This window comes from Ochotona princeps, chromosome 27, assembly GCF_030435755.1.
Source record: "Ochotona princeps isolate mOchPri1 chromosome 27, mOchPri1.hap1, whole genome shotgun sequence".
In the NCBI taxonomy this organism is placed as follows: domain Eukaryota; kingdom Metazoa; phylum Chordata; class Mammalia; order Lagomorpha; family Ochotonidae; genus Ochotona; species Ochotona princeps.
The window spans coordinates 13797151-13820287 of record NC_080858.1 but is presented as its reverse complement, the minus strand read 5'-3'; the positions used below and the strand labels follow the sequence as shown (position 1 = coordinate 13820287).

The 23137-nt window shown below is 37.8% G+C and overlaps 1 protein-coding gene across 2 annotated transcripts in view; it reads left to right on the top strand.

Annotated features, from left to right (window-relative positions):
• PIK3C2G (phosphatidylinositol-4-phosphate 3-kinase catalytic subunit type 2 gamma) overlaps positions 1 to 23137 on the top strand; it is a 265595-nt gene that overhangs the window by 172159 nt on the left and 70299 nt on the right. For both annotated transcript variants that reach the window (XM_058655883.1, XM_058655882.1), the window contains 6 exons: positions 59 to 166; positions 1804 to 1896; positions 3318 to 3447; positions 8369 to 8505; positions 10200 to 10369; positions 22178 to 22334. In XM_058655883.1, the coding sequence (XP_058511866.1) occupies positions 59 to 166; positions 1804 to 1896; positions 3318 to 3447; positions 8369 to 8505; positions 10200 to 10369; positions 22178 to 22334 (795 nt within the window). The remainder of the gene's footprint in view (positions 1 to 58; positions 167 to 1803; positions 1897 to 3317; positions 3448 to 8368; positions 8506 to 10199; positions 10370 to 22177; positions 22335 to 23137) is intronic.

The following is a 23137-nucleotide window of genomic DNA, read 5'->3' as shown; positions in this document are numbered from 1 at the left end:
TAAAGGAAGTCGAGATCTTTAGAACTTCAGCATTTTTCCTAATGATTTCCTTCTGCAGGTTGTATTGAAGAAAGAGATTATTCAACTAGATGAACTTTTTCAAGAAATAAAAACTTGCCACCTTCCACTGAACCCAGCCCTGTGTATCAAAGGGATTGATCATGATGTAAGTCAACTTATTCAATAAGTAAAATATTTCTATTCTTCATTACTTAATTCACTATATATTTTTGAAGTGGCAGAAAGAATTCTTCAAGTGACAGTGTAACTATTTTAAGGGAAAAAGCGATTCAATTGTATTCACACTGTTGTGTTGTCCTTGATGCAGTATGACCGTTTGGGATCACAGTGGTCAGTTTACATCGTTTTTAAACATATTATCAGTTCAGTGGGGATAAAAACCAAAGGCATTTATTCCTGAATTGATTTCTCAACTTGTTCAAAATGGTTGATTTGATAACCCCAGTCATGCTGGGGATAATTCGATGTTTATTTAGACCAAGAGATAACCATGTCTAGTAAATTAGTATTAATCATTAGCCACCGATCTCCGTTGTGATTTGACATACAGTTCATCGCTGCTAATGTCAATTCTGATCAGGCCTGGAAAGCCATTCCTGGAGTTGTCAGGCTAACTACTTAACTACTTCCTGTACTTTCTCTTCCTAATCCTTCATCACAGGATTCGTCTTTCTCATGTTTCACTCACGCAGAATTCTTCTTTCTTTTCTGCTCATAATAAACCTCATTGCTTTCTTTATCAAAGGCTCAGGAAGAGAGAGAGACAGAAAACAATAGAAAATGAGATTTTTTTTAAGATGGAAGAAGCAAAGCTACCATGTATGTAATAGTTACTTAAGTTATAAGATAGCCAAGGAAACTATAACCTTGTTTTTCTTGTTGATTGTTTGGTTTGTTTTCTTGGCTATCTTATAACTAGTGTAATTAGTATTAATGTAAAAAGTTTTGCTAAAAATTCTCAATGCCATTAATGTTACAGCTTTGCTACTCCCATGATATCTTATGGACTTCATAAGCACATTTTCAAAAATAGCAAAATAAGCTGTCAGACTGCATGAGCTGAAATAGGTCTTTAGAGGCAAAAATCCAAATAATTGCTTTACTTTTGATTCTATAACTTTTTAAGTCACTGGCAACAATCACAGATTAGTGCTGAAGGTAGAATTTTGCCATTTTTTTTTTTTTACCATATAAGACTTATGACAAAGTTTAATTTTTAAGTAAAAGAGGTTAGCAACTATTAGAACAATTATTTCAATGCATTGAAAGAGAAGTTATATAAATATGATCTCCTCTCTCTAAATACCATTTTGTTTTCACCCTTATGATGATGATTTGAGGTAAACACCACTAGCTACCATGTTAGGATTGCTTCAGTCTTACCTGGTCGTGGAAATGGCTCCTGAATGATTGACAGGTCCTGTATACAGAGTGGATCTGAGGAGCAGAGTGTTTATTCACGTCCTAGATGAAATGGAACGGCTTGGGGGTAGATTTCGTTATCCTGCCTGGAAAACACAAGAAATAAATTGCTGTTTCTGGATTTTTTCCACCCAATATTTCCATTTAGGCTCAGCGTGAGCAACAAGTAGGTGGAATTGTGAAGAGAAAAAATAAAACGAAGGGGTGCTCTATAAGCCTTTGTTTGGTAGACTAGATTTCTTTATTCCAAAGGGTAAAAACATTCATGTGTGTTGTATTTGCTCATATGAAATAGTCTACAACGTGCCATGGTTTCAGGAAAAGTATTTATTTTGTCTATCTTTTCCTCCCCTCCTGTAGGCATGTTCGTATTTCACTTCTAATGCTTTGCCTTTGAAGATTACATTCATCAATGCTAATCCAATGGGCAAAAAGATCAGCATCATTTTTAAGGTATAGTAGCCCTCTGAAAACATTACATTGATTTCATAAACAGAACTATTGATTTATTACTCACAAGAAGAAATGATTACAGCTGTTTTCCTCTGGCAACACTGCAGAAGTTTCCCAATTATTTTAGATTCTGCCCTTTCACAGAATTACAGTGCATGGCAAATTCTGATTGGCAATAAATCAAAAGTTACTGGCTGGAAGCCAAGAAACCTTTGATCCAAAATTTAAGAAGAATGATTAAATAAACACAATTATATGATCACTTTTGAGTGGCAAGGAAATTGGATTACGTGGTAAGCTGGTACAAGGAGAGTATGTTTGTTGCTAGATACTGAATAACGACCAAAATTAGCTAAAACTCAGAAGATCTATTAATTTAATGTAACATTCTTACCCACAGGCACTTGCTTATTTTGGTGACTTTGTTTTCTTCTCCTTAGGAAAAACTAAATATGGGCACATTTCAGTGTGTATTAAAAATCCCGTGGAGGGGTGGGGCAGTGCAGAGGAAGGCAGAATACAGAGAACAACAGACTATAGGCAGGTATAAAAGAAAGGCAGCTGAGGGACTTGGAAGGAAAGACTTTGCTAGTCCTCCAGCTATTTGAGTCAGTTACTCAGCCAAACCGTGCAACAAGGTCTCTGAGTGAACTTTCTGTGGATCATGCCTTTGAGGATGCTGGTGAGCTCACCCACACTTGTGCTGTGGCCTGCGTAACCTCCAACACTAACGGTCTCAGGATACTTTGTTTTTGATGAGAAAGTCACAAATACATCTTGGTGGGGGTTTCTACCGATCATTTAGAATGTGTCTTCAAAAGAAGCTGCTTGCTTGTTTAAAAACATGAAAGTATCCTTCCCTTTTTTTGGCATACTCTATTTCCTTCATCAACGCAGGCAAATTAGCCCATTAACACATGTTCTCATTATCAAAAACTGTGTTCTGTGAAAACTGTTCAATTGCCTGTACAAGAGGAATCGGGGACTCAAAGCCTGATGCTTCGTTTGCATGCTGTTGGTCGTGCCATTCAGGGAGCTGTGGGCTCTCACTGCATCTCCATGACACACTGAGTAATACTGCCGACTGAAGAGATCTCTGTTGGCAGAGACTGAAATCCAAGTCGGCATCCGGCCAGCCTCCTCCTGCCATGCGTGGAATCTTGGGACTTTGACATGGATAGTCAACTGAGAGAGGATTATCAGGGAAACAGTTTGCTGAGCAGCACCTCTCCTTTGGAGAGCCGCCTTCCTGTGGTCTTCTATCAGAAACACAAGGTTCTGCTAGTACTGATAAAACAACCGAATCCACCCTAAGTTAGGAAGGAATTGGTTCCAAAAGAAGCAAGAACACATACCCTTATTTGAATGCTTTTCGTGGCAATCAAGGAGAAACTCAGAGTCTATAATTTTGTTTCTGACAGGCTGGTGATGATCTTCGGCAGGATATGCTTGTTCTGCAGCTCATTCAGACGATGGACAACATTTGGCTGCAGGAGGGCTTGGATATGCAAATGATCATTTATAGATGTCTATCCACAGGAAAAGACCAAGGTCAGTATAGATGAAAAAGTGGTGAGCTCCCTTTATTTACCTCACTCAGTCCCTGCTAGCCAGCTTCCAAACTTTCCACAGCTTTCTTTCTAGACTACAAATTCATGGTCCAAAGAACTACAAGTGTTGTTTTTTTCCTTAACATATATTTTTGAAAATGCACTTTATAATGAAGCACCAAATGCTTTTAGATATTAGAGCATTTATAGTCAGTGTTACCTATAATTGTGATTTTCTTTATAGTTTATGGAACTGATAGTGTTATGGAGAGAGGGAGAGAGAGATTCCATCCACTGGTTCACTCCCCAAATGACCCACAAGAACAAGCCAGGCACCCAGAACTCCATGTGTTGCCCGTGTGGGTGGCAGGGTCTAAGCCCTTGAGCCATCTTCTGCTGTGTTTCCTACGCCATTAACAGAGAATCAGGGGCCCGGCAGCAAGGCCTAGCGGCTAAAGTCCTCGCCTTGAACGCCCCGGGGATCGCATATGGGCGCCGGTTCTAATCCCGGCAGCTCCACTTCCCATCTAGCTCCCTGCTTGTGGCCTGGGAAAGCAGTTGAGGACGGCCCAAAAGCTTTGGGACCCTGCACCCACGTGGGAGACCTGGAAGAGGTTCCTGGTTCCCGGCTTCGGATCCGCGCGTACCGGCCCGTTGCGGCTCACTTGGGGAGTGACTCATCGGACGGAAGATCTTCCTCTCTGTCTCTCCTCCTCTCTGTATATCTGACTGTAATAAAGTGAAATAAATCTTTAAAAAAAAAAACAAAACAGAGAATCAGATGATCTGATGTGGAACAGCCGGGATACGGACTGTTGCCCTTCAGAATGCTTACATCATAAACATCGGCTCTGTTAGCTATGTCACTACACATACCCCCTTTTCAGGTCCTTTAAGACTCCCTTTCATTGATAATCCACTCACTCTGTTTTTCAAATTCAACTTATGGTTGGGTTCTGTGCCCATTCATTCATGATAAATTGAAAATATCATGGTTGACAGTTAAAAAAATGCCTTTAGCGTCTAACCCAGTACAATGTCTCAGCATCACCATGTGCTGCTCATGAATGTTTGCTGGGAGCCCCACACCACTGCCTGGAAACGCCACAACCGAGTGAGTGTGCCATGGGTCTCTAAGCTAGGAACACACTAAAATTCAAATGTGCTTTTTAAAAAATGTATTATTCTTTTGGGACAGTGCATATTTAATTTACATTATAATTACAAGTTAATTGGCACCAGTAAACAGAGTTCAACACATGAAAGATTTTTTAAAAGACTATAGATTAGCAGAAAAATCAGGACAATACATAATAATGAATGAAAAAAGATGTTTAACTCAGAGCAATTTTTAAAAGTCACAAAATCATTAAACTATAATATTATATAAATTCTATCAAACATTTTAACATCCAACTTATTAACAAATTTTGTCAAATAATTCTACATCCTTATAAAGCTGAAAAATGTAAGTAAAAATGTGGTAAGTCAGAACTTACTGCAAAAAAACAAAGAATGCTTATTCAAGAAAAACCCACTCTTACATATTAATCCAAAATTTACAAATGTTTAAAAGTTTTAAAGTATTCTGAGTATTCTAAATAGACCTTCAGGTAATTTTAAAAAGATTTTTAGTAGAATATATAATCAATGCTGTCTATACATGCAGTCTTTGAATACATTTGACCACTTTTTTTTACCTAAAAGAGCCAAATAAATAATATAGAAATATATTTAGATTTTTACATCTATTAAAAAGAAAACAATGCTGAGGATCTGCTCAGTGTATTACTAAGCATCAATGGTAAAAGATGTACTTAATTAAAATATGCTACATTAAAGAAACAATTCTTAAGATAGCTTACCATAGTGTTTAGTATGTGTATTTACCACTTAGAATCTCATTAAATTTAGAATTATAGTAGATACATAACAAAATGGATGACATGAATTAAGTACAAAAGGGACCTATATTATGTGGTTCATCTCGTTAGCTTTTAATTCAAGCAGAGCTAGAATTTAAAGGTGTCATCATAGATGAACAGTCACTCCTTTCTAAACCTCTGGCTCCATGTGGGCATTGGGCATACCTGGCTCCATGGTGGGCATTGGGCATACCTGGCTCCATGGTGGGCATTGGGCATACCTGGCTCCATGGTGGGCACTGGGCATATCTGGCTCCATGGTGGGCACTGGGCATACCTGGCTACTTGGTTTCTGTTCTGATGCAGTTTTTTGATGTGCAGTAGAGGAAGACTCAAATCCTGTGTCCCTGCGTCAACTTGCAGTCCCCAGGCTTTGGCTTGGTTCAACTCTAGCTGTTGTAGGAATTTAAGGAAGTGACCCAGGCAATGGAAGATACTCCTTTTTCTTCTTTCCCATCTCTCTCTCTTGCCCCCTTCTTTAGTTCTCCCTTACTCTCTCTCTTTCAAAGAAAGTGAGGGGAAAAAAAATTAAACTCTAGTTGTTAAAAATGTTTTTCACTATGGCTACATTGAGCTTGTTAGTGCATTGGCTTCTGCCTCCCTTATTTTCTTTAATGGCCTAATCCTTTCATTTCCTAATATGCTGAAAAATACCTGTGAAGGTAGATGAGCCAAGCAGATCCTTCTGCTGTCAAATGCATTGTCTTTTCTCCAGAAATTGAATAAATCACTGATCCCAGTGAAATTTAATTCTATCTATTCAAATCTATTTATAATCATAGAATGTAACTGAAGTAAAAATCTTTTTAAATTAGCAACATGATTCAGCACAATCTACTTCAGCCCTGTCCTAAGTTGTAGATTTCATGAGACAGGCTATTTTCCCCCTCTATATGCCAACAACATTCTGTAGTTTTGGGATTTCAGAGAGCATTATATTGACAAAATACCGCCCTAAGAGAAATACTTGTACAGATCACCAAAACAAATGTTCTTTCTTAGAACATTAGATTGTACCATTAATCAGGTTCCCAGGTGTATTGAATATCTACTCTTCTCAAGAAATGTCACAAGGCAAGATGGGGATTATTGAAAATGAGTTAAACAGAACTGCTGCTCTGACGGAACCTGTACTCCAGGAACTAAGCTCAGAGGACTGCACCATCATCATCAGTGGTGATCTTTCTCATGACTATGATGTAGATGATATATCACGAGTTCAAGGAGAGTCTACAGGGCAAGCAGTCCTTCGTATGGGATTCCTTTGACCACTGCTCTTGCAATGTTGATGACCATAAAAATTACCCAGAGCAATTGGATGGAATAGTTATCACTGCCCCAATCTAGGCATACGGAATTAAATTGTCCACTGGAGGGCAAAGGGGCTGAAGAAGCAGGGAGGATAACAGTTGTTCAGTTATTTCTTAAGCAGCTGACAGTCACCGTCTTACATCATCCCACCAGGAAAAGTTTGGTCCCCATACTTAGGGTGGCAAACAAGGGCCACAATTGACATCACCTGGAAGCTTAGGAACTTAGCACAGCAACTGAAACACTGCTTGGGACACTCACACTGATTAATGTAATACTTGAGTTTGACTCTAGACTCTACTTCCTACTAATAGGTACTCTGGGAGACAGTAGGTAATGGCTCAAGTAATTGAGTCTCTATCACCCATGTGGGAGACTTGTGTTGGAATTTAGGCTTCTGGCTTGTACTGGCTTAGCTGTTGCTGTTGTGGACATTGGGAAGTAACCCAGGGGATTAAAAAAAAAAAGTACCCCTCTTTCCATCAAATCATATGATGTCCTTGGTCCTTCTGGGTAATTGAGTTTACAACTCTGGCACAACAACAGGGATTGGAAATCAGACTCGTGTTTCATTTCTTCCAATGATTTGATTCATAGAACTGTATGTCACAAGTGGCTTTGTGAATACCAGTCATTTGGGAGTTTTAAGTACTGGATTTCAATTGCTTACACAAAAGAAAAACCTGAGTGCTTTAAAAAATTCATATTCCAATAATTTTAAGAGCATAATGCATAAAGTCAGATGGACATTTAGCCAGTAGGACAAAGGTCCTATTGAAGTTTAATCTATATATGCAGCCTTTAAAATTGTAGTTTTTTCTTTAATAATGACCAAGAAAAAAGGAAACATTTTCTCTGTCCATGTTTGCTATATATATTCTGTTCATGCCCAATAATGAACCATTTAATCAGAACACTTCTGTTAACTTGAATATACATTTTTTTTAAATTTTCACAATATTTTACATACTGGAGAAGCAGAAGGATAGTGGGAGAAAGACCAATAGAACTTCCATCCTCTGGTTGACTCCCCAAATACCTGCAACAGCTGGGCTGGGCTACAGCTAATGCTCAGAGACAGAAACTCAGAATATCTTATGTAACTTACTTGACTTATCATCAGCTGCCTCACAAGGTGTGCATTAGTTGGAAGCTGGGTTCCAGAACAGATTCAGGAATGGAACCCAAGTATTCCAACATAGGTCATGAGTTCATTAACAACTAAACCACATGTCTGCCCCCTGAGCATTGCTCAAAAAAATAATACAATGGACATGTTGGTACCTGGTTCACATAAGGCGTGTGTGTGTGATATAAATGTAATGCTCACCCTTCAACAATCATGTGAAAATCGATTCTCTCCTCTTCGGGCTCCATGCAGTGTTTTTGAAACCAGCTAGTTGGCTCCCTATGAGAGTTCTAGAAAAAAAAGCATGGAAGTCACATTTGATAGATCTGATCCAAACACAACATGTGGTCTCACTGCTTCCCAAGGTTGAGGAAGAATTAGGAAGGGAACCATATAGAAAAATCTCCATCATAGAAATTCTAGGGAGGAAAGGAGTAATCCAAAAATAGTGCCTACATCTGTTGTTGTCACTGTTATCTAGTTTCAGATACATTTCCTAAGCATCTTTCTCTCTGTGGAGAAAGAGCTGTGTCTATAATCTTCTCTTCATCCACCAGGTCTGGTGCAGATGGTGCCTGATGCGGTCACGCTTGCCAAGATTCATCGCCATTCGGGGCTGATGGGACCACTGAAAGAAAACACCATCAAAAAGTGGTTCAGTCAGCACAACCACATAAAAGCAGATTATGAAAAGGTCTGTCCTTAGTTATTTTTAAATAATGTGCTTCAACAGGGATAGACTCTAGTTCATTAATTATTCTGATTTATGGAAAAGTAAATTAAGCACATCTTGAGGTCTAATTTCTCAGACACCAGTCTAATAATAATGGCTCAGTTTAAGTGGTATATTAACTAGATCAAGTATTCTGTTTGCTTGTCTTTCTGGATAAAACCTCTGCCTATTATTAGAAGGATTCTCATTGATCCATGACTGGCTTGGAGCCATCTCACTCACTCTTGAAGCTAGTTTTTACACGACATCCAGTTTCTAAGAATATCTTACTACTTTGCGTTAGTTTCCTTATCCATATCCTGCTTTTTGAATCTCTCATCTAAACGTGATTCTCAGGATTATAAGCAGTTTTATTTGTTAAATATCACATATATACATATATATTATGCAGTTCAGTCCCTTTGTTTTATTCTGCATCTGCCCCACAGATTATAGTCCTGCAGACTGTGTCCTACCCTAGGCTCCTGGATGTAAAGATGAGTGTGACTGGGGCCAGATTCTGTTCCATCTGGCCAGGTCATGAACTGGTACAACAGTTTTAGCATGCAGCAAGCTCCTGCTTCTGGGTAACTGCAACAAAAGTGAAAATAAGCAGACATTAAACAATGACAATCCCTCATTTTGGGGCCCTTCTCAGTCCTGGGCAAACTGGGATTGCCAAGGCAGAGAGAATCAAAGGTTAATCTCTGTACTTCAATGAGATCTGAATGGAGCAAACCACAGACCAAACAACAAGTAATTCTATAAAATTATGTTGACACCTACTTCAGCTCTTCCCAAAATTTGTGAGTTATGTTTAGTGTTTGCATATACATTTGTTCTTCACAATTACTATGTAAAGTATATGTTTGAGCAGTTCCATTCTACAAGTAAAGAAAATCTAGACAAATTAAGTGACCTGGTCAGGCTCTTAGGAAACCTGGAAATAAGTTTCCTGGCAAGTCATCTAATGACATAATCCATTCTGAGAGACCTATGACCTTGGTCCAACCAATCATTCTTGGTTACATCATCAGGTTGATAAACATGATATCCCCAGTGTATTATTTTGAAAAAAAAAAAACCTACTTTTGAAAAGTAACTATAACCATGGAAGAAGCATAAGCAACAATTAAGTTAGTGATAACCTGCTGGCCCTCCACACCTATAAGCATTCATTGATATACACTGTGTGCTTTTGGACAGCAGCTGGAAGACCTATTCATAAGGCTGTTATGAAACATTATAATGCAGTTTTTGCTTCCCCAGATTTCAATTCTTGATAAATTGATATTTTAAATGTCTCTGTGGATGGGCATTATTGGTCTGTATGATTATTTCTTCTTTGAAAAAAACAATCTTTTGGTCTTGTATATCTGAATCATTAGAAACTCACACCAGGAATCCTCTTCAATAAAACATGAAGCTGAGCTCAATTTGAATGAAAGAGCTATTTTTACCAATTTCAATGAAAAAGAATGCTTAAAAAGATTGTTTTTCTATAGCCTATCAAGAATGGGCCACTTCTCTATATGCTTTTCTCCAGCAAGATGTAGAAATTGTCCTTGACCATGCAATTTTGTGGTTTTCATTTACTTGTTACCATTATCTATAATGAAAATGTATTAACTCGCTGTGGTGGTGGTGGGGTTTGGTGTTGTTTCTCTGTTGGCTAGGCACTAAGGAATTTTCTCTACTCCTGTGCTGGCTGGTGTGTGGTAACCTTCATCTTGGGAGTCTGTGATCGTCACAATGACAACATCATGCTGACAAAGTCAGGCCACATGTTCCATATCGACTTTGGAAAATTTCTAGGACATGCACAGACATTTGGAGGCATCAAAAGGTCAGTGAACAAATAACATTTACTGCACTAATGAAGCAGTGTTCTAACCAATATGTAACATGTAATAGCATGCATATCCTGCAGATCACTTGCTCCCTGTCTCTCAAATCCTCCAAGGTGATATAAACTTGATTATATAGCTAAAGATGAAGGGAATATTTTCTTTTCAATAGATCATTAATGAACCAAATTGTGTTTCCTCACAGTATTACTGGACTAAATTGTGTTCTTTTCCCTCTCTGGAATACTCTAAAGAAAAAAATTGCACTTGCCCCAGGGGATACTAATTGTGTTGCAGTCTGAACTGTTTGATATGATTTTTTAAATGCATTAATGGACAAACAGGGATGTGTTGGTGATGTATGTCAGCACATCTGGTATAATGTACAGATGAAATTTCCACCTTTCTGTGTCGTGCAACTGCAAGAGGACTTCAAAGAGTTCATGGGAAATTGAATCCAGAAGTAAGTTTACTTTGTTGCCAAAACCCTTACCAATGCATATGCAGTTCTTTGACAATGTGTTGTCCATGAACTTTCTGAAGTATCACTGTAGCACACTTCCCAAACTGAATTAGTCTTGATTCATTACACAGACATTTAGTGAGCACACATTACTGCTCAAGGATGTAACCATTAACCAGGCTAATGTGAGCCTGATCTCTTTCTAGTGAGGATACCAGGCATTAGACAAGTTAATAAGCAAAGAAATAAGATGCAAAAATAGGCTGGAGGAATAGGAGGAAAATAATCAGAGAAATGAAAGAACGTGCCTGGCACAGGCTTGTTGTTTCAAAGAGTTCTTGGGGGGGTGGGGAAATGACAGTGAACTGTGTAATGAGTGAGTGATGGACTTATGGGAAGAGTATTCCATATCAATCACTTGTGAGCATAGAAGTGGTATTTTCCAATGGCTGGTCTGTGGTTTGCATGTGAGGTAGAGAGAAAGGTCAATAGGATGTAATGACAAAGAGTGCTAGAGGTCAGATTTGGAAAGGTATGGAGATCCTGGTATGGAGTACAGCTTTTATTTCACGTACAGAAAGACACCATTGCTTTTCAAAAGTTTTTTCTTGATATCCTACAGTGTGGAGGTGGATTAAGAGGTTACTGCAATAGTTAAGGTAAGATGTTCTTATCACTTGTACAGTGAGTATCTGATTTGGAAACAGCATTGTAACACCTGGTACTTGATTGGACATTAATCATGATGAAGGAACTGCAGAGAGGGGTTCAATAGGTTGGAGAAGAAGTCAAGGATAACTTCTAGATTTTTGGTCTTCACAAACGATGAAAGAACAGGAGCTAAATAGGTTGCTTTCATTTTTATTTGGGTAGGGTAGGAGTCAGGCTGGGAAATCACATGCTGTAGGCTTCTTGCTTGAAAAAACACTGCATCAAAACAACAAGGAACATAATGACCCTGACACTATGTAGCCATTCTCGATTAAAAAAAAATGTCTTATACAACAGAATGGGATCGAATTTCTACCAGATTCCATTTTGGGGTTATAAGAAAATGCCAGCATGATTTATTTAAGATGGTTTCATTCTCAAGAACCAATTACATTCTATTTTGTAAAGGCATATGTATAGAATTGTTTCACTTCTTAATTACTCTCAGTACATTGCCTTTTTAATAGATCACTTAAGGAGATATTCACTGCATATTGATTCATCCCATGCACATGTGCACTGAGGTGGTTTACATGCCAAGGATTAGGACAAGCACTTATGATACACAGTTGAACAATACACACTTACTATGTCAATGGGGTTTTGCCTTTCAAGTATAAAAACAGCTGTAGTACCGATCAACATCCAATGTGATCAGGTCACAGGTACAAAGACATGGGCACCTAACCCGCAAAGGTTGAAGGCCGATGAATGTGTCAGTGTTTATATTAATAGTTTACTGAGGGATCACTCGTCAGTTTTTACATTGTTATTGACATTTTTGGTGCATCATAACTGAGATGTGTTTTTCCCCGTGTCCATGGACAAAGTACAGAATTACTAGGAACCTCCTGTAACCCTGATGTAATTCACCTGTAGTTTTCAGTCACCTGTACTGTCCACGGGGGTGACTGAAAAATGAACAACTATATTTCTATTCTGCAGAGATGCAAAAATAATTTGATGAGGATGGTAAGAGAAAAAAAGTGGGGGCCCAGTGTATTCAGAATTACAGCACTCACTGCTACTTCTACAGTTACGTAGTTCTGAATTGTGTTTTTGCAGCCAGAAATATAAATTTTAAAAATATGCCCACACTGAATGTCAATTGTAATAGGTTCTTAATATTGTTTGCTGAACTAATGTGCCAATAAACCAATAACAGAAAGGGCCTTATCAGTCAGTAGTTATTGATTGGATGAAGGAAAACGCAGCTGACGCTGTCTTCCCTTGAGATGAATGGTTATTGATCACCAGAGACTGAGGCCAATAGCATGCCCATTATCTATGCACATTACTTGTGTTGTTTTCAGGATGTTATCAGTGGCTGTTTTTTTTTTTTTTTAAGATTTTTTATTGGAAAGGCGGATATACAGAGAGGAGGAGAGACAGAGAAGAAGATCTTCCGTCTGATGGTTCACTCCCCAAGCGGCCACAATGGCTGGAGCTAAGCCAATCTGAAGCCAGGAGCCAGGAACTATTCTGGCTCTCCCATGCAGGTGCAGGGTCCCAAGGATTTGGGCCGTCCTCGACTGCTTTCCCAGGCCGCAAGCAGGGAGCTGGATGGGAAGCAGGGGTGCTGGGATTAGACCGGCGCCCATATGGAATCCTGGCACGTGCAAGGTGAGGACTTTAACCACTACGCTATCACACTGGGCCCTATCAGTGGCTTCTTTAAGCCTTATTCGGAATGTATCTTTCTTGATACTTTCTCCATGAGTTTTCCATGGTTATGCTTGACTATGACTATTCACTTTATCTTTTTGCATTGTAGAAAACATGTAGTCATTTTCCTCCAAGCTTATTCAGCCATTGTGGAAGTCACTAAATTTCTCTTTCATTGGGGAGTTGACCTCTTCCATCTCAATTCCACTGAATGTCAGATCAGAGCTCCTTGTCTCAATCCCCTTAGGATAGATTAATCTTATTTATGCCATACTCATTAATTTTTAGACATATTTAGTGAGAAGCCTGGCCTCACTTAGATTCTATACATATAAACGTAATGAATCCCTCATAACATACAAAGTCAGGCAGGCAAAGCATGCCCAAGTATTACCCAAATCTCCCATAGTGCAGCAGACCACAGGAAGCCCGAGGCAGCCAGTGGAAGTAAGGAATGTATGTGTTCTAGATGCATGGGTTTCTCACATCATATAAAACACGGGGAAAGGAGAAGCATAACCTTTCATTTCATTACTGTATTGGCTAGATTTTATTCAATCTCATATAAAAGTTTCAAGCAACAATTTGAATATTGGATTACTCTGGAGAAAACAGTTAATCCCTTTATTAGGAACAAAGAAATTTCTCTAGATTTCTGAAATCAATACCCTTTAAAAAAAAACCATTGTTAATTTCATTTCTTCTGTCACAAAACAAAATGCTTCAGAAATTACACATCCACAATTTTACTCAAATTTCCTGTAAAAATTCTGTATGGTAATGCTTTCATTGTATAAAAAAAGATTAAATAGTCAAGTTCAACTCCACAGTTGACGGTAACTTTATCTTACAGAGAAGGGGAAATTAATGAAGTCTTTTTAAAAATGTTGGTTATTAGTCTCCTAAATCATTGTTTCAAGCTAGTAGCTTTTAAATTCAATTTCCAAAATATATAATGATTTTTCACATTAATAATGCTAGCCCTGCATCAAATTCCCCTTGTAATTTTATTCATAAGTAATCTTAGAAGTACTTGAGCAGTAGTTAAAACTACCCTGGAGATACATTTTTTTTTCACAACCTATGCTATGGTGTGCTAATGGTGAGATCCGGAGGAAGTAACCTCTTTCTCTGCTCCAGGTTTCTCAGAAAACAAACTATTGTGAAGGTTAAATAAGCTTATGACGTGATTAGCCAAGCACCTGACCCTAAGTGAGCTTTCCAAATGTTGTTGAAATTAATCATAATATAAGTGTTCCAAAGGAAGTGTAAGAAATGAGATTGCATCTGTAGGTGATTACTACTTTGGTTTAAAAGTATGTAAAAACATTTTTTTGTTCTTTTTGACATCTGTGTGTTGAAGTTTATTAATGCACTATTAGTCCTTTAAATTAGCTTTGAGGTTTGTCGGCTGACAGACTGGATTGTGCTTTCTCGGGGTTAGACTATGAAATATTTCACTAAGGCATTCTTGACTTCTGTTAGAATTTCAGGCGCAGTCAGTAGTAGCGTGCTAGCTCCCAGGAGCCCGTTCGGGGCTTGCTCTGGTCAGTGGCATCATCTGGTAGACTGTGGTCAGTCACAATGCTAATATTAATACCACAGACCAATGAGGATGTCACAATTCAGAATTTTTCCCTCAAAATGAGCAGTTATTAAATAGTTAACACCACATCATACGATGTCAGTCCTCTTAGATCAGAGGAGAGTTCATGTTAAAAAACACATTTTAACTTTTTTTAAAACAAAATATTTGTACTTCGCTGATCAAAATACTACTTGCTGATTTTATTACAATATAGTTTACACCCTTTTAAGGTTTTATTCTGGTAGATTACCGTTAACTCAACATTTTCCTCTTGATACTGTTACTAAAAAGTCACTAGCCACACAGTATCATGTTGCCATTTTCAATAGTAAACTACCACTGATAAATTAGAAAAGAGGCAAAATGTGCTTGAGTGCTGTAACATTTATATGCTAAATCTTCAGTTGAAAGCCATTTTAAAAATGCTTGATAGAGTTTTTAAAAAGGATCTTACTTTAATCATTCTGGCTCAGCATGTTACTCATAATGATTTAAGAGCTAGGTAGGCATGAATGTCCCACCGCATGCTTTAATTGCTCTCAGTGTTCTTTGAAATTAGAGGAACCTCATTGGTCTGTCATGCACACGATTGCAGGTTTTTTTTTTTCACAGCCCACAGTCCTCAGAGTTGTGTAGTGGAAAGCATAGTTTCGATACTGCTCCAACTGTGAGTACTTTAAAGACATCTTTGGGACAGGCGTTTGTCTCAGTGGCTCAGGCATCATCAGCACCTGTTTTTTTCTGAATGACCCATTTGTTTCCATCCCCATCTTGTCTTTCTAAATTATTGCAAAAAAATGATTTAAAAGCAAAATGAATTTCTACAAAGAATGAGAAGAGTGAAGGATAAATGAGAAAGCAAGAAAGGCCTGTGAAAGAGGGGTTGACTCCTTGGCATGCCTCGGCATTCCATAGCCTTAACTGAGATGCACCCCCTCATATCCACAATGGTTGAGGCTGAGCCAAGAATCCAATCCAGGTTGCTCACTTGGGTGCCAAGAAACCAATTACTTCACCCATAACCTACTACTTTACAGAGTACATTAACAAGAACCTAGAATCAGGAGTCATAACTGGGCATTGACCTCAAGGCACTCCAATGTGCAAACTGAACATTTTGACCAGCATTTAGGGGGGAAAAAAAGAGTAGGCATGGTAGTATATCAGAATAATCCTGTGCCTTCAATGCTGGCATTCCATGGAGTACCAGTTCAAGTCCCAGCTACTCCACCTTTGATCCAGCTCCCTGCCTATCACTTAGGAAAGCAGCAGCAGATGGCCCAAGGCCTTGGGACCCTGCATCCCATGGAGACGCTCCTGGGTTTGGATAGGCTCAGCTCTGGCCATTACTGTCACTTGGGGAGTGACTCAGGAATGGAAGATCTTTCTCTGTGTGTGTGTGTGTGCTTCTCTCTGTAAACCTTGCTCTCATATAAAATGTAATCTTTATTTAGAAAAAAATACTAATTCTAAAAGTGAGAGTTACAGAGAATAGGATAGAGAGGATTTGCCGTCTGCTGGTTCACTCCCCAGGTAACTGCAACTGCCCAGACTACACATGGGTGCTGGGATCCAAGCATTTGGGCTAGCCTCTGCTGCTTTCTCAGACACAGTGGCAGTCATCTGGACCAGAAGTGGAACAGCTGGAACTCAAACTTGTACCCTTAAGGAATAATGGTGTTGCAGACCTAATGCTAACATGCAGTTCCCTGGACCTGCATTTTAACCACAAGCTGAAAGGTTTCTCTAACTATAGTTTTCAAATGAAGACTACAAATAGTTCCTAAACATGAGCTTTGCATAAGAATTTTGTGTAGTGTCTGATTGAAGAAATGATACCTTTAAGTGGTGGGGGATAATATGTTCCACTTGAAGCTTGACACATACATTGTGACCATGCCTATCCTAGTATAATGAATTTTTACAAGTAATAAGCTGTATTGAACTTTGTCTTGAACCTGATTTTTTACATCCTTGTTTATGTTGTGATATCACCAATCCAGTTTTCACACAAGCATTGTAGCTTCGATAATCTTTTCTTTGTACTCAGAATAACTTGTGCTCCAGGCATGTACTAGAATTCTTAAAACAGGGCTGTGAACTTTATACCTTAAACTCAAGTTAAAATGAAAACACACAGGGAATCTGAAGATGCTATCAGCCATTTTCTGTCCTCATGAAATAAATGCACCCAATTTAGGAGACTTTGGGAAGCAGGACTGGTCATTTTTCAGTGGCCGCTATCTCACTACCTGTTTTAAATGAGAGATGAGATATTGCACTCATGTGGAACTGCAGAGTCAGTAGCCGAAGTTATGAAGCAGTTAAGTGAAGATTGGGGAGTTGGAGTATTCACCATGAATTTATAAAAGAGGCCAGGCAGGGGAAAGTGTTGTACGTGCACAGAGTATCGGTGAGGCCCATGCTTAGTTAGGTAAATGCCACGAGTTCGCAGATCCCACGAGGTGCTCAATGTTCCTGGTGTAATAGTCCAGGCACATTTATGTTCTTACTGTATTGCACCTTCTAGGTTTCCTGTATGGCCTAGTTATATAAGGCTGGAGATTCCAAATTTGCCTTCTCAATTAACTCGTGGATATTAGCAGAGACTAGAGTTCTTGCTGTTGGACAGCAAAGTGCGCTCTTCAAAATGTAGGACAGTTGTGATATCAGGAAATAAGGTAAGCTTAAAAATTCCCCACTGTATGCTATAGTCACCTATGTCAACACTATTATCACTCTTCACTGTTGTGAGAAATATTTAAGATAATACATCTTGATGTTAATGTGGTATTTTCTGGGAACAGTTGAAGTGCAGAAAAAACAATTTCCATTTAAACGCCCTGTTTCAGGTCAGGGTAAAATTACTCGAGTTCTTGTGTCTTTCATAAAAGTAGGTACTGTGTTCAGAGAGTCTGATAGACTCCATTACTATGAGTCCTTGACAGAATTCTGTGATTTTATTCCTCCCTTCATACACCCTACCAATAATGAAGTATGTATGTCCCTCAGATTGCCATGGATTTGACATGACCCAATCTAAATAGTCAAAAATTCCCTTTAAAACTTTATACATACTTGTTATGCATTAATCCTCAGGGAGTCGTGAAGCAGGGCCTCTGATTCTCTTTCACCAATGTGGAACTCAGAGAACAGTCTTGGTAATCCTCAGTGGAGGAGTCATCAGAATGTGTCACATTCCGACTCTGCATCATCCGGTGCAGCCTGTTCCCTGGAACAGAGCTTGTTTCTGGAGTTAGTACTGGAAGACAGACTCATCTCACATAGTCCTGCTCTTTCACAAATATAAACTTCTTGCAAAACTGTTGTCCTAGAAGCATGCCAAAACTAAGACCAACAATCATAATATCAACGCCACTCCGCATCTATGGGCATTTTCTCAGTGAAAAGGCAGGCAAAATTTTCCTTAATTTCAATTTTTGTTAAAGTGCAATTGTAAGAACTGCAATTGAGGTAATATATGATAAATGCTTAGGAGACATGCCTCTAATTTCAGAGCATTTGAGTCTACTGAACTTAGGATAGCTGAAGTCCAGCATGAACTGCTGGGACGAAGCCCCCGCAGTGTAAGTCACAGTGGAAGCAGCTGCTTCTGGGAATCATTTTGTCCCTAAATTGATTATATAAAAAATTCAATTAGATATTGCTCACCTAATGTATATTTGATTAGAAGAGCAGTTTAATAATTGAAAAATTGCTAATTTTCTAAGAATATATTTTGACATATTTGAAAAGCAGAGATTATATTCCATCCAGTGATTCACTTCTCAAATACCCATAGCATCAGGGGCCAGGTCAAGTCAGGGTGGCAGAAATGGAGATATATGCTCCAATACCTATTTATTATGTGTCTTTTCATAACTGTAGCTTTTAATTGATTAAACAACAATTTATCAATTGTCCTTATATGCTATATAATTATTATAATATAAGGACCTTGCGGTTATAATTATATATTATGTAACATATCACATAATATATGATATATAATATATCATATATAATATATTATATATATTGATATATAATATGTAATTGTATAATGTTATATATATTCTATAATATATATATTATATATAATGTATTACATAATATATTATATATAATTATATAATTATTTTTGAGTTATTCCCTGTGATAGAAATTTATAAAACACTCTATTTTTATAAGTTGATACAATAATTAACTGCTACAACAAAGCTGAATCACAGTAAGTACATTTCTTTACATAACTTTCCTATGTAAGTGTTAAATTATCACTAGTGTTCTGTATGAGCTGTGTTCTTTCATTGGTATCTTCACTGCATACAATAGAATATCATCAAAAGGTTGTGTCAGATATTAAGGTGGCAAAAAAAGGGGGGGTAGAATACTTTATCTTCCCTTGAAATATCACAGAAGCCATTTGAGATTTAAAAAAAAAAATCTGAAGACTAGCAACAAAGATTAGGTTAATTAGAACAAAATTCTTCATGAAATTGTTTGTTCCTGATGTCTGAATTGAAGTTTTAGGGCTTGGGGAAGACAGGTAGAGAAAAGATAATAATTATAAGAGAAAGAAAAAGGGAGGACTTAGGCTAGCAATTACAAAACCACTAGTCTAGAGACAGCCAATTAGGATAGTCAACAACATTTCACAAGTGTGCTTATGTAGCTGTAGAATGATAGAGATGAGACACGTCTCAGTCTGAGATGTCAGTTTCCAGTCTTTCCTCTCAGGTCTCTGCAGACTTCAGAGACTGGGGCGCTAACACACTGGTTCTTCAGCCTAGGGTTTCGTTTTCCTGTAAGTTTCACTGCAGTTAACACTCATATCCTACAGGGATAGAGTGGGGGGAGCTCCTGTTTGATACATGAGGCATTATTTTTTTTCATTTCTCAGCAGGGAGCCATGAGACTCATGTTGGACAGATGCATTTTATTTTGCTGAAGTCAGTAAGATTATACTATAAACTCAGCTAAAATTGGTTTAATATTGTTACTTTACATTTTCTCTAATTTGGAGTTTTTATATACATGTTTGCTTTTTTATGATGCTTCCAGTTTTGATCTATAACCAGTTACCACATACTATATACATTAATGTATGGTTTAGAGTTTAACTATGAAAAAATGCTGTTGAAACATCAGTTTGGCCAATCATGTTTTTCTCTATTTAAGAAACATACACAGATTAGCAATTTTTACGTAGACTCCTAAAATTTCCAGAATTCCATCCACTATAGAGTAGCATGCAGAATCATTAGAAACTATTACATATGAAAAGATGACTTTTCTGATTAAGAAATTATAGAACTATACTGATATTACCACAAGATGAGTGATACATAAGAATGCTGCCCAGTTCAAATATGGTTTTAAGAGTCAATACAGTCACAAAGACTGTCGGGATAAACCAGAGGTAAACTTTTGAAGTGAGGAAGGGATGGCATTTCTTTTAAGAGGAGATTGAGCCATGACAAGATCCATCTGTGAGACCACTTGACTGTGCAGCCACATACTAATCTCTATTTAGTGTACATCTTGTGATAGGCTGTGTTCTACTCACATCTGCAGGCTTGAATTTCATCCTCTCAGCAATCCCAGGAGATGCGTATTCCATTCTCCTTTTACATAGGAGGAAATTAAGGCACAGACAGGATACATCACTTGCCTATGGCCACAGAACTGTCAAAAAGCCAAGAGTGTCTCTCTCATCCTACCATTTAGCAAGTGTGTGCACTGCTTTATACATCAGGCATCAGGGTGGATTTTCTCAGTTCTCACAGTAATTCTAACAGCCAGGTATGATTAACCCATTATGCAAATGAGGTCAGGGAGATCCAGGAAACTCTGAGGCGAGGACCTATGACATCTCATGCTTTCTACATTGCTTCTCCCAGTTTGGTTGAAGCGCTAGATTCATAAAGTGAATTCATACGTTGAAATCAATGAAAAATAGAAAAGGAATTTTAAGGAAAATTTCAGGATTTTAACTTGCTATTAGAGACATCTTTCTCAGTGTAGGTACTCAATGTTTTGTTGAATGAATGAGACAATGATTGATTGAAAAAGCTACATGAAAGTATTGGTATTCCAACCTCTCCTCTGATAACACATGCTATTACTGAATGTACAAATATAATTTTTAAGTGACAACCAAACCTTGGTTACTCATTTTCTTTATGTGATATGACTTCACCCCAGAGCTACAACAAAATGCCTTTGATTGGTATCTGCACACTTTTATAAGACCTTATTAAATCATTAGTGAGATATTCCTACTGTAATGTATTTGTTAAAATAGTTAACTGTGCTCTTTAAAATTTCCGTACTTATTTTTTAGCAAGAAACATAATTGAAGCACTCAATAATCTGACTCTTTTCCATTATGACTTAATCTAAATCTAGTTACATTTAGGCTGTTAAGCTCAAATTTTTAAAACATGTTTCATTTCAATCCACTCAAAAACATTTGTTGTAAATAATATTAGTTCCAAATCTTTCTCTCCAGATCTTCTAGAACATTATTAGATCAGGTTGATGTAAAAACTGTCCTCCCGTGGTTCTTGCTTTCCAACTGAGATCTTAGCCAAGAGAGGTAAAGTGTATCCTTTCTCTGCCAGACTGTGTTGGAACTGCCTTCCTGAGGCCTCTCCATGTCTGATAATGAGAAGAAAAAAAAACTAACAAAATTAAGAAAAAATTACTCACTTGTTTTTCATCCTTTAGACAACATGATAGCATAATCTATTCGTCTTCCTTTCTGATTGACATTTTTACTGGATCCAGTTTGAAACACAATATAACTACCTTGTTTTCCTCTTACTAAGCATGGGACAATGGATTAAGAACATCTCTTTGTTGCAAACCCCCACCCCAATTTCCTTCTGAAAGAACTTGTCATTGAAATCTTAGTTTTTAACCTGAAACTTGTTCCCTAAAAGGTCAGTGTATCTTCCAAAGGGAAAAAAACAATAATGTAAGATCAAAATCACCAGTGGTTATGGTAACATTTGGCACAAACTACTTTCTGTAAGGACTTTGCATAGATAATACCTGTGCTATTGGTTTAATATTTTTAATGGGTAATATTCCCTTCTGATTATAATTCTGAAAGAAGAATTTGGGGCAACATGGCTCAACATGATAAAATGTATTTTTGCCTCTCTGTTACAGCGCAAATAAGGCATAGATTTATGTTGTACATGCAATTATTAACTTTTCCATTTGTCCCCTTCAAGGACCTTCATCCACTAATGCAGAGAGAAAATACCAGGAATACTTAGTGGAAACAAGCTCTTCTGACTGCTTTGTTTAAATCCTGCAAACCATGTATTTTCCTGCTTATGATTGAAATTTTTTTTTTGGCTTTTGTAGGGACCGAGCCCCTTTTATTTTTACTTCAGAGATGGAGTACTTCATTACAGAAGGTGGGAAAAACCCACAACACTTTCAGGATTTTGTGGAGCTTTGCTGCCGAGCTTATAATATCGTCCGAAAACACAGCCGACTGCTCTTGAACATGCTAGAGATGGTAAGTCTCATGGGGAACTAACAAAAATAATAAGCTTCATTTATATTTCTTTCAGCCATTTTTTGTTGTTAATGGCTTGCAGCTCCCCAAAGAGCTATTCCAAACAAAGAGAAATGAATATATTACTTAGTAATGTAATCGGTTAGTTCAGTTAAACATCACTATTGTAGTGTTCATAGTTCATCCAAGTATGCTTTGACTACAATTCAAGGACAGTCATTAACAAAATATTCCTTAGTTTGTATTGTGCATTGGAGTTTTTCAAAAGTGCATTACAAATGCTATCTTGGTTATAGCTTTGGCAGCCTAATGATGTAGACCGAGCAAAGATTGTTCTTGGCTCTCCAACCCAGACTCTCCCTTTGGTCATTTTCCATCTGTATTCCAGATGGAAAAAATAGTGAGGTGGCGGCCACCATTATTAAATGATTTGCTAATGTCGAAAAACAGCAGTCTGTTTAGTGGTGTACATTGAATCCACTGAGTCATGTTCCTATATGTTCCTCTGTTAAGCAACAGAAAAAAAGGCTTAATGTTGCATTTCATGTTCCTTCTGAAGAGATGGAGACCGGACATGCAGGGTGAAGGATGAAAGGGCCGATAGAAATATCTTCTTGAAGAAGGATTACATCCTAGTAATTGTAGCTAATTGTTGGAGAGAAGCATCCTTGGGTCAATTGGATATCAATAAAACCTAATAGTTTAAATTTTTCAATGACAGCAACTCTACAAGATATTAAAAGCATAAGCTTGATAATCTGGCCCCTCTGAATTTCAGTCCAAGTTTGCATTTTACTGGTTAT